Source organism: Primulina tabacum, chromosome 6 (assembly GCF_025594145.1).
Source record: "Primulina tabacum isolate GXHZ01 chromosome 6, ASM2559414v2, whole genome shotgun sequence".
NCBI classification, from domain to species: domain Eukaryota; kingdom Viridiplantae; phylum Streptophyta; class Magnoliopsida; order Lamiales; family Gesneriaceae; genus Primulina; species Primulina tabacum.
The window spans coordinates 10019242-10036929 of NC_134555.1; the positions used below are offsets into that span (position 1 = coordinate 10019242).

Sequence of the window (17688 nt, forward strand, 5' to 3'; positions counted from 1 at the left end):
TATCTTACCCATGTTTTTCTGACTTAAAGTATCGACTAACTTATTTTTGAGCTTATTGTCAAGTCATAGTCCTTGAGTAACTCTATCCATGGTCTTTATCTCATATTTAATTTCTTTTGAATGAAAAAATACTTATGGATTTGGTGTTTTGTGAAGATTTCAAAGTTGACACCATAAGGTATTGTCTCCAAATTTTAAAAGCAAAGACCACTACTGCCAACTCGAGTCATAAGTTGGGTAGTTCTTCTCATGTAACTTTAGTTGTCTTTATGCATAAGTAATGACTTTTCCTTCTTGCATAAGTACACATGCGAGACCTTCTTTTGATGCATCACTGTAGATGGTAAAATCTTTGTCCTCCATAGGCAATACCAACACTAATGTAGATGCAAACTTCTCCTTTAATGTTTGAAATCTCTTTTCACATCCATCGCTCCAGTTGCATTTGTATTTTTTGTGATTCTCGTCATGATGCAACTATTGAAGAGAAGTGGTCGACGAATTTCCAGTAATGGCCTACTAACCCGAGGAAGCTTCTAATTTCAGTTTCATTCTTAGGTCTCGGCCAATCTAGAATTGCCTCTACTTGCTTTGGTCCACTTACAATCCTGATTCTGATATCACATGACCTAAGAAAGTAACACTTAGCCATAATTCTCATTTCTTGAATTTGGTGTAAAATTATTTTTCCCTTAATTTTTGTAAAGCTAGGCAGATGTGGTCTTCAGGGTCTTTCTCACTTGGAGAATATACAATGATATCATCGATAAACACCACTATGAACTTTTCAAGTAATGAATTGAAAATTCTATTCATGTGGTCCATGAAGATCGTTGGAGCATTTGTCAATCCAAAAGAAATTGTCGTGAAAGCATATTGCTCGTATTTTGTTTTGAAGGCTATCTTTGGGATATTGTCTTCTGCTCTGAGCTTTAGCTGATGATAGCTTGTCCTCAGGTCGAGTTTGGAGAAGACTGTAGCTCCTTTAAGTTGATCAAAAAGACCGTCTATCATAGGAATAATCCAACATTAATGCTCATACAACTAACTATTGACACAAAAATCAACTTTTATTTTGGAATAGCCAAAACTTATTATATAATTCTTATATCAGATTTTGTCATATTAGTTTTTCATAAATAATTTATCACCTCTGAGACAAATATTTCATATTAAGTTAGAATCTTAAGTCAACTTTACTCTTATATGTATATTCTCAATAATATAGACTAATAATAGTTGTCTTTGTAATACAATTCCATAGAATATTTGACAAGTAGTACAAAAAACATGTTGAACGGGATTTTTCGAGAAAGTTTCTAAAAATAGAAAGTTCGGATATTGACATATGGATTGAAATAATATATCAATAAGATTCCAGAACAGCTGGCGGAATTAAATTCCAGTTTCCTATGAAATTTATGAGTTTTACGAAACCTTCTTAAAACAGTAAAAATGCAATTTCAGATGCCTAAACGAAGGAGTTTTGCGTTTTCGAATCATGCCTCACAACAAAGTTGTGAATACTACTTATTACACAGTACTGCATAAACCCTTTACCATAATCTGATCGATTTTTATTTATTTATTTTTCTGGTAAAATTTGTCCCAATTAGATTATGAATATGATGGTTCTGATACTACTTAAATTTCACGCCCAGTGCCCGGGGTTACCCGACACTAACGTTTTTTAACAATCACACTATTGAAAACAATAAACCTCGTATATCAAAGTATCCAACCAATTTATAAATCATAAACAACATTGTCATTGTAACGTAAAAATTTTCAAAACATAAATAAATATGCGTAAGCTTCTTGAAACTCGAATTAAAAAAAACTTAATATAAAAATAATGAAAATAGATTTCTTGATTCCTCTTTATTACCAGTCCCAAAATATTTTCCATGGTTTACTGATATCGGTCCCTAATTAATACTCCTTTAAAGGGCGAAGCCATATAGCGGTTACAATCTCACCGTGTAAGGGCCGTAAACTTATCGTATCTTGGGATTCTCACCCATATCCAGTTGAATTCTCACTGTGCCAAAACATAAGATATCGTATATTTGATTGTGAGAAACACTTGAATATTAATCACAAAGAGGTAAGAACAAAAAATCAATGCTCAATTATAGCAAAATTTTCGAAATTTTTGTACTTTTTTTTTTTGGATTTGCACAAGAATTATTTGTGCAACTTGAAAAAACAAAGCACGACTCACAAATTTCGAGAATCACAAAATTCACGAAAGACGAAGAATGATAGAACAATGCAGATCTGAAAACAAAACGAAAGAATAAGTAGATCTGATAATAATAATGAGATACTTACTTGAATCAAATTGAACCAAAAGCTCTGTTACCAAATGATACGATTCTTCAAACAAGAAGAGCAAAAACGCTAAAAACTGAGGACACGCCCTCGATTCAATGAAATAAATAACGTTGTGTTATCCAGATCTTTTTGAAACAAGTAATTGTGTGTGATATTCACCCCTAAACTATGAAAATCTTAGTAACAAATAATAACGAATGAAACAATTGAGATTCAAACAAACCTTAAAAAAATTTGTCTTTGACAATCCGTGTGAAAACAATCGACAAATGCCAAAAGATTAAATCTTTGATAAGTTTGATTTTGTTTAAACAAAGCAACGTTTTCAAAACTTTTGAGAGAAAACTCATAAATTTTTTTGTATAAACTCAATAATGTGTATTACAATTCTTGTATATGTGTTTTATAAAACATCGTTAATAACTAAAAAGGTAAAAACTCAAAAAACTCGCAAATTAAGGTTTCCATAAATAAAATCTGCATCTCGGCGCGCATATGCGCGTGAATTCGTGCGGGTGCGCATGAGTGCGCGTGAGCTTCTGTATTTGGCCAGCTGAGGGTGCACTGGTGCGCCAATTCTGGTGTAGGTGCGCGCCGGGGTTTACCCGATGTGCGTGGCTATGCGTTCAATTGCACGGGTGCGCGCCAGCTACTGTCCTCACGGGTCATTTTGCACCCGCATGCTTTGTTGCCCGACACTCCTTCATTATATTCTTCTTTGAACTCATTCAATTGCTTGAATATGCTTGATTCTTCATCATTAATCATCGTCCAGCTTGAAAATCTGAGACAACAACGCTTCTTAAATCTTCTTCCAACTATTAGCACGACACGCTCGATCATATTCATTCAAGCCGTCTTGCATGTATTTTTTTCTTCCAAATTTGATTGATATCATAGACTTAAATTTTCTAAATTCTTTATTATATTGTATTGGATTTTTGAATTTCATGTATTTATTGAAATTTTGAATGTCATGAATTGTTTAATATTTTTGAATTTATTCTTTTTATAATAATACCATAATTCGAAAATACATTCTTATACATGTCTATATTTTAAAAAATAATTACATGCCTAACCCATTGCAAGAAAACAAACCCAGAAAGAAGCAAGCTCTAAGTGCTGCTAGGACCCACAAAACCAGATGAAACGTCCACTACCTTTTAACTTTAAAATGCTAATTTTTTTTATTATAAAATTCAAAATTTCATACTAAATTAACCCAATATTTCCAAAATCCTAAATGCATAAAATCCATAACGTCAATCACCAAAATCATATGTCAACATTCAAAACAAACCAAAATTAAACTTTAAAATAAAGCATGAAACTATAAATAGTAAATCCTCAAAATTTTTTGGTAAAAACTTTAAATACTAAATAAGTAACTAAATGCGGAAATCAATGTCCCTCGGGAGTGTACAGCCGGATCGATCCACTCAAGCTTTAGCGCCTTCCCCCAGTCTCATCCTCTCCTTCAACCATCCAAACCTATTGAGTCTAATGACTTAGCACGTTCTAACCATGAGTAACAAATAATACATATACAACACATGCATAGAAATCATAATTTTATTTAAAATAGCTAGCGTAAATTTTGTAAGCATAAATAAATCATAAATCATTTAATTGTAAACTTTTCCATTATCATATATCATTTTGGGTGAAGTTTGATCCTTGAAAGTGACTAGTTGTAATCATATCATGTCGTCGACTGATCAATCTCAGGTCACCATTGCGCATGGGGAAGGGCATTAGGCACCGCCGTAAATAGAAATACGATCGTCGGGCTCTCTTCGATGCCTTCTCCTGTAAACGAGCTCCCTTCGATGCCTTCTCCCTCATGTTATTCTCAATCATATCATATCATATCACATCATATCTTGTTTGTCACAGTTAATTCACATCCTTCAAAATATTTTTCTTTCCTTTTATTTCATAACATATCGTGTCCTTTCCAAATTCGTAAAATAGCATTTTTAACAGGAAAAATCGTACAGCTTTAGAATAAATCATAGAATTCCATATTTTCATCATAAACATTTAAAAATATCATTTAGCATGTATTATGATTTTTCGGGACACTGCCAAGCTTTTCCTACTACCCGGGACGCAAAATGACCATTTTACCCTTGGACTCTAAAATTCCCGATTTTGACGTTTTCTTACTTTTAACGACTTGAGCCTATCCCAAACCATCATATAAGCTTAAAATTGATTTAAAATATTTTTCTTAGACGTAAACCCGAGCATTTCCATTTATTGACTTAATTACTAAACCGTGAAACATTTTAATCCAGAATTAATTCAAAGCTTATATTTCTTCCCAAACTTTAAACATAAACTTTTCATACCTAAAACTACCCTTTTGACCCACGAACCACACCCCGTGGACCCAGTTCGAGCCCTTATTCTTTTCTAACAAAAAACCGAGCCCTAACCTCCAAACCAAGACATGTTCTCCCCAAACACCGAGCCACCACTACAACAAGAATGAATTTTCGTAGCATGAAAATGGGCTTTCCGTAGCGCGCATTGCATGCTGCACAGTTAAAAGATGTTGAAAGTCATAGGTATTGACAGCGGACAATGCTTGCTACGAATAACGGTATTGACAGTGTGCACCGCAAGTTGAGGATACAAGAGTGCACGCCGTGTATAGAAGAATCGACAGCGCGCAACACACGTCGTGGATACGAGAATCGACAGCACGCACCTCACGCTGCGAATAATTGTATCTATAGCTCTCATTATACGTCATGGATACAAGCATCGATAGCGCGCACTGTAAATCGTGGATAAGAACATCAACGACGTAGGTTTGCACGCCGTTAAAAGAAAATTTGTACAACAAAATTCAATTTCATATGCCTAGCGCCTAAACGCTACATGGTGCGAAATGTTAGGCGCTGCCTCTACCGTGTGTTCAGAGCCGCGGCGCTTGGAACGCGGAAAAACTCGATTTTTCATAGAAACGAGAAATCAAGTTTTTATAATAAATTTAGTGCAAATTTAAGTATAATACACACACAAAATTAATAAAAGCAATTCTTTTTCATCATATTTACCAAAACAGAAAGTCTCAAGATACAAAATCTGTCACAAAATAGCTAGAAAATATCAATGATTAAATTTTCAATCCACAAAAATCTGTAGAATCTATATAAATCGCACAATACTACAAATTTAGATAACCACGCGACCATGCTTCCTATTGCGTCATCGAGAAACTGCATTTCATCATTTGATCGAATTAGATCCACTTTATCTACCAAAACCTTATCAACCCAAATTTTCCAACAAGATCCACCAAAAACAACATGATGAACTTTTGTGTTTGGATCTGTAGATGCAATTCGACCTTCTGCAACAACTAATCCATCAACAGACCAATGAAGCAACTTACATTTACTATTAGCACATATATCTCCACAATTCACATTCTTCAAATTTGACTGCAAATAAACAATAAAAATTTGTTAATTTTACGATTTCTATTTTGTAAAAATATCATAGTTTAGAAACACATAATTTTAAGATAGTTACCTGAGCTGTAGCAAGATGTTTTTTAACATTATCGAAATCACAACTTTTCTTTGCACCAATATTGATATCACTATTGCTACCAAATTCATTCCCAATACCGCTACCAATTCCACCACTAGCAACCTAAGTTTACAAACAAATTGTGTCAAGCATGTCATCATAATAATCCAAAACCATTTAAGTGTACAATATATCAAACTGATTTTGTATGTTGTTTAATTACTAACCTGTTCTTGTTGATTTTGTTGTCTTATACTTAGTAAAAACATGGACTTCATTTCTTGCATTTCTTGTTGAAGGTTATGCACCATATCTTGAAGTTGTTTAACAGTGTCATTTTGCTGTACATAAGCTCCAAGTTTTGATGGTGTAACTCCAAAGCCCATCCCACACACTCTACCCCGAGCTTCCTTTCTAAACACAAGGCTAATTGCATCATCAGCAATGTTAGTTGTGTTTTGAGATTCAGGTGGACATTCTTGTATTTGTTTCTGCAAATAACAAAGATAATTTATGAGAAAATAAAAAATTTAGGTTGGTCATTTTTTTCTTAGGATCTGATGCAAATAAGAAAAAAACATAATTCTATTACTATTTTCTCTCCAACAGCTTGAGTACTAGGTTCCCCATTTTTTTTCTTGTGCCCTTCAATCCAAACTTGATCTTGTAATTTTTGTATCTCCCTGAGTTGTCTTCTCCTTAAATATAGAAATATATAAATTCAAAAGATGTATATATATACCATTACTTATTACTTAAATTAGAAAATATAAAAAATTATATTTACCATAATGTGAGTCAAACGAGTATAACCTCTCCGGCTCATTGTGTGAATGTGGTCTTGTTTTTCCCTCATTGCTCTAAATCTTGCACTCTTTTCCTCAGATATAACATAACCAAGATATTAATTACAAGCCTTATCAAGTGAATTGCAACAAACGAAAAAAAAAGCAATGTAACCCCAAGCTAGAGTAACAATCATGATAAATTGCTATACGATTTACCTGTTCAAAGATGCAGAATAAAGAAGGTTTTTGGTGTACAGACTTGAAAAGATCACTCTTACCCATTGTACCATTAAAATTTCCTTTCAAAGAATGGAACCAGTAAATTAGAGTTTCTTTGACGGGTCCGCATCCAGCAGTAAGTTTTTTAATGGTCTTGCTGATGGAATTTATTTTTGGACCAGATTTTGGCGCTTTGCACCCTCTGAATAAACTAATTTTGCATATTGACATGCCAAGCATCCACAACAATTCAATTCTTCGAGAAATCACCAAACACAGTTCCAATGAAGCAATTAAGCTATATAACACCAAGCTAGAGTAACAATCATGATAAATTGCTAAATTTTTCGAGATCACTAAATCTTCGTACATAACCCATGACACCAACAGAAGGCAGACACCAAAAAAGACAAAGTATATCCGAAATTGAACTCACAAGTCTCAGGCATAATACATAGTTATGGATGATACAGAAATGCATCATTTGACAAGAATTTCTTGAGTCAATAAATAATTTGACTAAGGTACTGAAAATATGGCGAACACTCTAACGACTGGTAAGTTCTTGGATAGAAAATTCCAGAACCGAAATATCACATAACAAACAAGCCCTCTAAAATACAAGAACACCATGTACAACCAAAAGAAAGGAGAAATTATGCATATTGTAATGTAACAAAAATTTCACAAAATTGAACCATAGTATGATAACAAGATTCAACTTTCAGATTTTCTTTCTGCTAATTTCCACTGAAATTTTGAAATTTTTGTAAAATCACACTATTCAAAGTATATATCGAAGACCAATAAACATTATATACCGCATATATATCTAACAAACATTATATTCCATTATAAATTACATTCTAGATCATGATATGCTAATAAAGATAATTAGACACCTATGAGAAAAATGAATTACTACTTACTTGAAAGGTAGGTATTCTTGCATGGAAGAGATTACCACAATCGAATATTGTTTCATACCTATAAGAAAAGTGAATTAATACTTACTTGAAAGGTAGGTGATAGTGTCCTCTTTACAAACAAGTCCCACTGATTTTGGTCCATAAATTCGGGCTTCAAAAGACTGAGATTTCGTGAAGCCACTCGACTTGTATTAGCTTCTCGTATAAGTATTTGCAGTTTTGATTTTATATCGCGCCACAGTTTAGCTAACTTTTGAAAAATTGATTTTTTTTCCCAATCCTCAACTTTATAATTCATCTGTACATAGAAACACGAAAATATTTCTACAACTTACAATAAAACTTTAAATGAAATATTAAGTGAGTGAAGATATTACCTGAAAACAATTCCACATCTTATCCTTCACTTTTTCATCTATGTCATTCCATCCATCCAATGAATATGGTACAAATTCTTTTATCATGCAACCTAGAAAAAAAGCGTCTTTAACTGAATTATCTCCAATCGGCCGTCCTAACTCATTACGCTCCACCTCTTTGCGCTTGTCTTGATCACTAATAATTTTCAACTTTGATGCTCCCCGACCTTTTTTCTTATTAGGTTGGTTGTCATCAATCGGTTCTTTATCATGCAAATCTTGGGATGAATTAGCTGAATTGTTAGAGTTCATTCCTGATAATCTACTAGCCACGTGTTCCTGTAAAATAACAAAAAGAGCTATTGAAATATACAAGTGTACTTTATTAAAATAAACAACGATATAAAATATAATATAATATCACTTGAATTTCATCTGCAGATGCTTTGCTACATTTTTTGCCCATTTTACTCATCTTTTCAATGTTATGTAATGACCTGATCAAACATGTTGTATGACATGATACAGAGCTTAAAATAAACAAGCAAACAAATTTATTGCAACAGTAAAGAAAGAGTTGTATAACTTGTAAAGAACATATATCAATCAAAATAAATAACTATAAAATCTACAGCTGAAAATTTCAGTCATGTCTCAGTCACATCAATTCCATCACACTCATTCCTTGCATATGGTTCTTTCTCAGTAATGTTAATTTTAAGTCGGGACACATCAAGAGGTGTTGATGACGTCTAGGCATCCTCTTCAACCACATTCATGTTATGAATACCTCGAGGTGGCGCTTTTAGCAACACATACCAATTTGACTCATCATCGTCCCTAGAATAAAATACTTGCTTTGCTTGTGATGCCAAAATGAAAGGATCACTTTCAAAAGTTTTTAGTGCTTGGTGTAAGCTGACGAGTGTAAAACCATGTTCAATTTTGATACCAGTTCCAGGATTGTCCCAATCACACCTAAAAACAGGAACTTTGAAAGAATAGTAGTCTAGCAAAACAATATCTCGTATAACCTCATAGTATAATAGTCTTCCTACTGTATGTGAATAATCATTAGCATTAGATTGACAAATAGTATCGGCTTCAATTGAGACACCACTATCTTGTGTCGGCCTTCCAACATCAACTCACAACTGTATGGAACCGATGTCCATTTATAATATAACATGTATAACTTGTAATTTGCTTTCTTGGACCGTTAGCTAGCCATTGAATTCGGCCTGAAGAATTATCAAGAACCTGTTTTGATAATCATTTAGCAAATGTTTCCATATGTTGCTTTTGTAAGAACGTCTCATTACTTAAGAAACGACGATCTATTTGTTTAAGCTCCTCAATGTGCATCCTATTTAAAATAATTGAAGGGAGATGTTAGAATATACGAGGTATGTAATAGATCAAGGATAATATAATCTGAAATTAACTATACTCACTGTAAGTAAGGTTCAACTTGTAGTATTGAACAACACATATCGATGTGCGGCTTGCAACATGTGGTCTTCTAAAATCTTTTCTTTCCCTTTAGAAATTGAGCGACCTTCCACTAATCCATTTTCCAAATCATCATTCCGATTAGAACGAACACCAATAATAGAAGCCTTTTTTATGTAAGCACTACAAAATATCATTCGTTCTTCTGTGAGGTAACACTCAGCTATGCAACCTTCTGGTCTTGCTCGGTTCTTCACAAACCCTTTCAGTGTTTTCATAAATCTAAAACACAAAGAAAAATTCACATGAAAGAAGTGTTGATAGAAAAATTTATACCATTCTATATATAAAATTTGTAAAAAAGATAAATCAATATTTATTACCTTTCAAATGGATACATCCAGTGGAATTGGGCTGGCCCACACAAGCGAGCCTCTCTTGCTAAATGAATTGTCAAATGAACCGAGATGGTAAAGAAAGCGGTTGGAAAATATCTTTCCAACATGCATAGTATTTCAGCAATATTCTCCTCGAGTTATAATAAACGGTTCCTATCTAGCACTCTTTGACATAATTCATTGTAAAATGCACACAACAGATACATAACATTACGCGGACCTTTCGGTAGAAGATTTCTCAATGCTACCGATAGCAATTGTTGCATTAGAACATGACAGTCATGAGATTTCAGCCCAATAAGTTTACGCTCTTCTAAAGAAACACAGTTAAAACATGTGAGCTATAGCCATCGAGTAACTTTATTTTCTTCAACCTAGAGCAAAATGCATCCATTTTTTTAGAAAATGTGCAGGGTGCAGCAGGAAAGTGATATTTATTTTCTCCCTTTTCTTTAGGATGCAATTCTTCTCTAATTTTTAAATGCATCAAATCTTTACGAGCATTCACACCATCTTTGGATTTTTTCTTCAGATTTAGCAGTGTGCCTATGATATTCTCGCAAACATTCTTTTCAACATGCATCACATCTAAGTTATGACGTAATAGGAGCCCCTAAAAATAACCATCAACACGTTTCATAGTGTTAGTTCGGAATATTTCTAACAATTTAGGATAAAATAAACAAATTTATATAAAAATAATAATTAATAAAGTGAAAATAACTTACACTCCAATATGGAAAATCGAAAAACTGGTTTTCGTAACTCTTTTGAATTATCCTGCTTCTTCCTTTTTTTACTTGAAGTATTGACAGTGTCACTTTTTTTCTTTTTACCCCAGTCATTTTCAATATCTTTCATTGCATTGAGAATTTCTAACCCATTCAAAGGTCTCACTTTTTTTCCCTCTCTTTTTTCCCATTAAACCATTTTTTTCTCACGAAATGGATGATTAGGGGAAAGAAATCTCCTGTGGCCCAAGTATGCAAACTTTCTACTATACTTAAGCCACATTGAACCTTCACCACATATTGGGCAAACGAGTTTCCCTTTTGTGGCACATCCAGCTAAGTTTCCATAAGCTTGAAAATCATTGATTGTCCACATCAAAATAACCTTCAGATTGAATATTAACTTGTTAAATGCATCATACGCCTCCACACCTGTGTCCCAGAGCTCTTTCAACTCCTCCACAAGGGGTTCCAAGTATAAATCTATATCATTTCCAGGTTGCTTCGGACCTGGAATCAGTAATGTCAGCATAAGATTTTCCTATGTCATGCACATCAATGGTGGAAGGTTATAATTGACCAAAATAACGGGTCAACAACTATATCTGGAACTAAGGTCAACTAAAGTGTTGAATCCATCTGTTGCAAGACCAAGGCGGAAATTTCTAGGATCTGATGCAAAATTTGGCCACTTATGATTTAGTGTATCCCAAGCTACTGAATCAACTGGATGACGCATTATATGATCTTGGCTTTTGTGGTTGGAGTGCCAAATCATCTCTTCGGCCTTTTCTTTTGATTTAAACATCCTTTTCAATCTTGGTATCACAGGAAAATACCGTAGCACCTTATCAGGAACTCCTTTTACGAACTTTGGTGGTGACTTTGTCTACCTTCCATCTTGAGGAACCACATTTTGGACACGATTCAAGGTCTTTAAGATTCTTTCTAAATAGACAACAATCGTTTGGGCAATCATGAATCTTCTCATATCCTAAATCAAATGGTTTCAACAATTTTCTCATTGAGTAAACAGTTTTTGGAAGTGTATTTTTTTCTGAAAGCATATCAACTAAGATCTTCAGGAGCTCATTGAAACTATTTTCAGTGTGACCATTAGTAGACATAATTATATAACGTGACGACTGCTGACAACTTTGTGTAAGATGTACAACAAGGGAAGAGAGGAGTTTCTGCATCTTCTAATAAATTAGCAAACTCATAATCTTTTGCTTCAGAAATATTGTGTTCAACCTCTTCTTCCGCCACAAAGACATCCTTATATAAGTGATATCTCTCTACTTTGATTGTAACGTACCGTACTTTTAAACTACTTAAAATTTGCGGAAAAATAAAAATTTTCTTAAATAAACAATAAACTTTCAAATTGCGATAAAAATAATCTGCTCGTCTAAAATATTTTGAAATAAAACAGCTACAACCAAAGTTTGCAAAAGCACTTGTTTAAACATCGTAAAGCAATCCCGTGAAAATCAGAATATTTGAACTATGCATAAAGATCTTAAAAACGTAGGCGGTCATCGGGTTTAGCCTCCACATAGTCCGAGCCGGCTCATTGGTCCTCACCCCTCGTCTCCTTATACTCGTCATCACATTCATTGACCAAGTCTAGTAAGTCTAAAGACTCAACATGTATGAACTTGAGATAACAAGTAATACATAATAAACCCACATGCATTTTAAAGTAGAGCATACATACTTGAACTTGAACGTACTTACATAAACATAAACGTGCCATCGTATCATAAAAATTTTCATAAACATACTTGCATCATACAAACTTGGACATACATAACATCATCATTTTGCGTAGAGATATGTTTCAAAGCAAGTGACCCATACATAATGCGCCTGATCAGACTAAACCATAACACTGGGCTGGCAGGGATGTCCACTACCACATACATGAGATCTCTGGTCATGCTTTACCGGGTGGATTGGTCCCTGATCATGCTTTACGGTGGTGGAGAGGTCACCGGCCACGTTCACCGGCTTCCAAACCCCTTCATAATTGGTCACAAGACATTTAGCATACCTCAAAAATAAAATATTTTCTCTTTTGCACGTCGAACATACTTACATGGCGTTGAGAAAGTCGTTGGATCTCGCTTGGGGGCCACTGCTGTACATACTAACACAATTTCATGCACTTAACTTCCATAACTTAGACATAATAGTCGTGCTCACCATCGAAATAACAATTGACTTATGATGTTCTAAATCACTCGGGACTTGACCTCGTTTAATCATCGTACTAAACCATGACATCGAACCCCGAAACAATCTCTATATGAAGTGTGCACCTTTCCCGAAACATGGAAGACATGGACCTAGAATAGTAGTTTAAAAATCATGGACAAGCGCCTAGGCGCTGGACAATGCTGCGCTGCGGCGCTGCCCACCGGCGCCGCGGCGCTGCAAGCAACGAAGCACTGGCGCTGCAGCGCCGTAAAGTTCATGCTGCAAACCGCGGACGCTGCAGCGCTCCACGACAGCGCTGCGGCGCTAGACCTGTGCGAAAAACACCCCAAAAGATAACATTTGATCTCAATTCTACACCCCGTCCCATCGACTCGAACCAACACATCGAGACACATCCTAGGATGCTACGGCATAGACTTCAACCCATACAAACGCCCCAAACGATGACGCACAACCCCATTGCAACACAATCCCATAAACACAAATTTTGACACCAAAACACTTTTTACGACTTCTAATGCAACCAAGTGCCTAACGACACGAAACGAAAAACCAAAAATTGTCCAAACATCATACTCAATATACCTAAACGCAGCAGCGATCACCCGATGGTTCCCAACAAAGCCTGCAACAAACAATTCTCAAGAATATGTCAAGAACAAAATTTCTTAAAATCACAGTTTGAGCAGCCCCACAAAAACGATCATAACTCACTCGTTTCTTGTCCAAAAATCACGAATTTACTGTCAAATCGAAGGTATCAGAAATAATACGTTTTATATGTTGGAAATTTTTCCAGAAAATTAATCGAAATTTCACATTAATCAAAATGACAGCAAACTCGGTTTTTTAGATCTAAAAATCGATTCAAAATCAATCCAACCATTTTTGCTCAAACTCTTGCATAACATACATTAAATTTTCATACAATAAACATCAAAATAATTACTATGACGAGATCGATGCAAAAACAAAAGAATATACATGCCTTTGATGAATATACTCACGAAACGACGATACCGAAGCAGAAAGATGCGAGGGTTGATCCGGGATGAATTGTGGTACGATTTCTTGAAGAAAACCCAACGTGAATCACTGAAAATTGAGGGGAAAGGTGGCTGCTGGAAGAGAATTCTAAGAATCCTAAGTTTTCTCAAATAAAATAAACGTGTGTGTGGTGTGTTGTGTGTGTAACGTGTGTGTGAGTTTATGGGAGTAATTAGATCAGGTGAATATTTGTTTAATTAAGTAATTAGGTATAAAATAGTACTAATCTAATTATCTAACCCCAGCCAAAAGTTTTAAATAAAAACATTTTCAAGACTTAAAATTCTCCACTATTAATATAATGGCCCGAAAATTCGTGTTTGAAAATTTGCGGAAAAATTAAAAGTTTTCTTTTTAAAATAATCAAAATTGCCTCATTCACAAAATCAACTGATAAATCAAGTTTAAATGTTCAAAATAGCAGCGGAACAAATTATTACTCGCCAAAATAACAAGTTAAAGTATCCAACAACTGATAAAATGTTTGAGCATAAAAAAATGGCAAGTGCTTAAATGAGATCCTCGGGTGCCACTACTGCCGACCCAATCTAGCTCACTGGTCCCCGCCCTCGGCCCCGAGATCATCAGCAACTACAACAATCAAGTCCAGTGAGCCTAAAGACTCAGCATGCATATATCGTAAATAACAAGTAAATAATATAGTAAAATTTGCATGGGATAAAAATATCATGTCATGAGGCATAATGTGAAAATAACTTGTCATGAGCAATTATAATACGTGCATAACTGAACTGAAAATCATAGTGAAAATGTTTGCTCCTTGGAGCCCTGTACTGAAATAGCATGTAATAATTTTCTGTTGAGATTATGGTCTATGCAAGTGGCCCCTGCACCGAACTCACCGGTAACTGGCGACCGGGTTTAGTAATGTTTGTCTGATCAGACTAATGCCACAGTATACTGGGTGAAACTGAACTGAACTGACCGGTAACTGGCGATCGGATAATACAATGCTCCCATGATAGTGAAATGGCCACAAGCAATATCACATAAATCTCAAAAATGAATATTTTATATTTTTATGCACGTAATATAATTAAATGGCATAATGAAATATCCTGTATTATTTTACCACATGGATTGGATCGTTCCCAGGCTCGCTGTGACCTAAATTTAACATGAAAAATATGCAAATGATTTTCTTGACCAAACTTTGTAATTGAATCCAAAAACGAGACAATTACGCCCAACGACTCCGTATTTAATCATGACTCCGTGCCAACCCGAACCAACACCGAACCATCATTTAGTCATGATTAAAATACACTTAAAATGATGAAATAATGCTCCTAAAATGATGCAAGTCGAAATTTTGGTGAATGGAGGCCAAAACATGAAACGCTCTTTCGAGAGTCAATTTGGCACATCGCACCGTAATTTCTCGTACGACTTCAAAAATGATCCGAATCACGAACGGCCGAAAACATGACCTTACTAACTCAATGAGGCACTGTCCAGTCCAAGACCATAGGCTAAAATCCAACCAAGTACTCGAATAAGCCACTGAATCGCAGCAGCAAGTTTCTGTCCACAAAATACAGCAGCTGTGCTTTGGTTTCCTTGCGTCATTTGCAAGGCTAATGGCCATTGTGGCTTGAACCACCGACCAGAACCTCTTACCAACATCCTAGGGTATGGTTTGAACCATGGCTAAGGGCTAAAGAGCCAACCAAGATCCACACCAACACCCACAACCGAGAGGACACATGCAGAATTTAAAAGGGTCGAAGGGACTGTTCTTGTTGTTTGATTTAAAAACCGATTTCACCATGGACCAAGCCTCAAAAGGGCGACTTGGTCACGTCTTAGACATGATAGGAAAGTGTTCTAACCATGGCTATAGGCCCTTAGGGCAGCCAAGATCAGAAACTCACCTTGAAATCAAAACAGAAAAATTCGAAACTCAAATGGCATAAATGAGGGGTTGCTGTCATTTTCGGTTTCTAGCATGCATGGGGGCTGAAATAATAGACCAATGTGGTCCTAATCCATCCTAGAACATGTCTAGATGTAGCCTTGGGAGCTTGGAATCGAACCATCCACCTGTACTCACAAAAACAAGCGAACCGTGAAGCATGAAAGGAGAACAAAAAATTCTGCACTTCATTATTCGAAAATGGTATGGAAGGTTTCGGTTTTGAGCTTAAAATAATCATGATTATGATGTTTCAAAATACTACTATGGCTTGATTGAAGAGTTAAAAAAATATAAACATGCCTTGGTTTCGTTTTGAAAAGAAACGAACGAAACGCAATGACGCGGCGCGGAGGAGACGGAGCGCTTTGCTACCTTCTTTTCTCCTACTCGATTTTTCTCTTGTTTTTTTCTAAGGCTTGCTCACGATTTTTCTCTCAATTTCTCTCTGAATTTCGAAGTAATGGAGAGGGAGGGAATGGTTAGGAGAGTGAGGGGAGATCCAATAATAAAGGAACTCAAATGGTATGACCAAGTCTCATCTCTTTTGAATTTTGAATTGGTTGATATCAAATGATTTTTTGGAGGGATAAATGAATGGGATGTGGCCGATTTCTCATGCTAATCTAGACTAGGATAATGTTCTAATATTAATTAAGGGTGAAAAGATTACCATGCTAAGGAGTGACAAGGAAAGGGTCAAAGGGTGAGTTGGCATAGAATTGTTCTCACTAAGGGGTGGCCGAAATTTATTCAATAAATGGAAGGGAAATATTGTTTGGTTAGTAAATTTTTAAACCTTAAGAGCCTTACCTATCCTTTAAATAATTTAGGGAATTAATACCAAAAATTATGGGACCTAAGTGAACTTATTTCCTACTCTCCTCAAGTTACTAAAATAATTCCTTAAACCTCCTTTTTAACTTAAATCAACTTATTAGCTAGCTAAAATAAACTCTGAGAATGATTTCTTAATCTTAAATTCTATCTCAAAACTCCAACTCCAGTCCGGCCTCACTGAATTAACTGAAAAGATAAAAATTTAAACTACTGCATAAAATAATTAACTTTAAAGAAAAGCATTTAAATACTCATGCAATAAAATCATTTTAATTTAAAATAATAGAATTATGCTTGACTTATACGTATTATAATTTACGGATTCTACAATCCTTCCCCCCTTAAAAGAAATTTCGTCCTCGAAATTAAAACTCACCGAATAACTCGGGGTACCGACTCCTCATCTCTGACTCCGACTCCCACGTAGCTTCTTCCTCTGAATGGTTGAGCCATTTGACTTTGACTCGCTTAACCAGCTTGTTCCGAAGCTTCTTCTCCTGTCTGTCTAAGATCTGCACTGGTCTCTCCTCAATATATAGGTTCGGAGTAAGCTGCAGCGGGTCAAAGTTCAAGACATGCGAAGGATTCGCCATGTACTTTCTCAGCATAGAGACGTGGAAGACATTGTGTACTCCGGCCAGATTCGGCGGAAGAGCCACACGATAAGCTAGCGTCCCAACTCTGTCGAGGATCTCAAATGGTCCAATGAATCTCGGACTGAGCTTCCCTTTCTTTCCGAATCGCATGACACCCTTCATAGGTGCTACCTTCACAAAGACATGGTCGCCGACGGCAAACTCTAAATCTTTCCTCCGCTGATCTCCATAACTCTTCTGTCGACTCTGAGCAGTCCTCATCCTATCACGGATCTTGACTACTA

At 35.5% G+C, this 17688-nt stretch overlaps 1 protein-coding gene across 6 annotated transcripts in view; it reads right to left on the reverse strand.

The window, feature by feature from the left end:
* Window positions 1-5383: 5383 nt before the first annotated feature.
* Window positions 5384-17688, reverse strand: part of LOC142549135 (uncharacterized) — a 31356-nt gene continuing 19051 nt past the window's right edge. For 3 of the 6 annotated variants that reach the window (XM_075657930.1, XM_075657931.1, XM_075657929.1), the window contains 6 exons: window positions 8200-8520; window positions 7908-8120; window positions 6674-6766; window positions 6114-6377; window positions 5887-6009; window positions 5387-5795 (listed from right to left, as the gene is read on the reverse strand). In XM_075657930.1, coding sequence (XP_075514045.1) covers window positions 5451-5795; window positions 5887-6009; window positions 6114-6377; window positions 6674-6766; window positions 7908-8120; window positions 8200-8493 — 1332 coding nt within the window. In that variant the 5' untranslated portion in view covers window positions 8494-8520 and the 3' untranslated portion in view covers window positions 5387-5450. Of the gene's footprint in view, window positions 5796-5886; window positions 6010-6113; window positions 6378-6673; window positions 6767-7907; window positions 8121-8199; window positions 8521-8605; window positions 9290-9635; window positions 9916-10016; window positions 11190-17688 lie in introns of those variants that run through there. The other 3 variants (XM_075657932.1, XM_075657928.1, XM_075657933.1) reach the window with 3 other exon arrangements.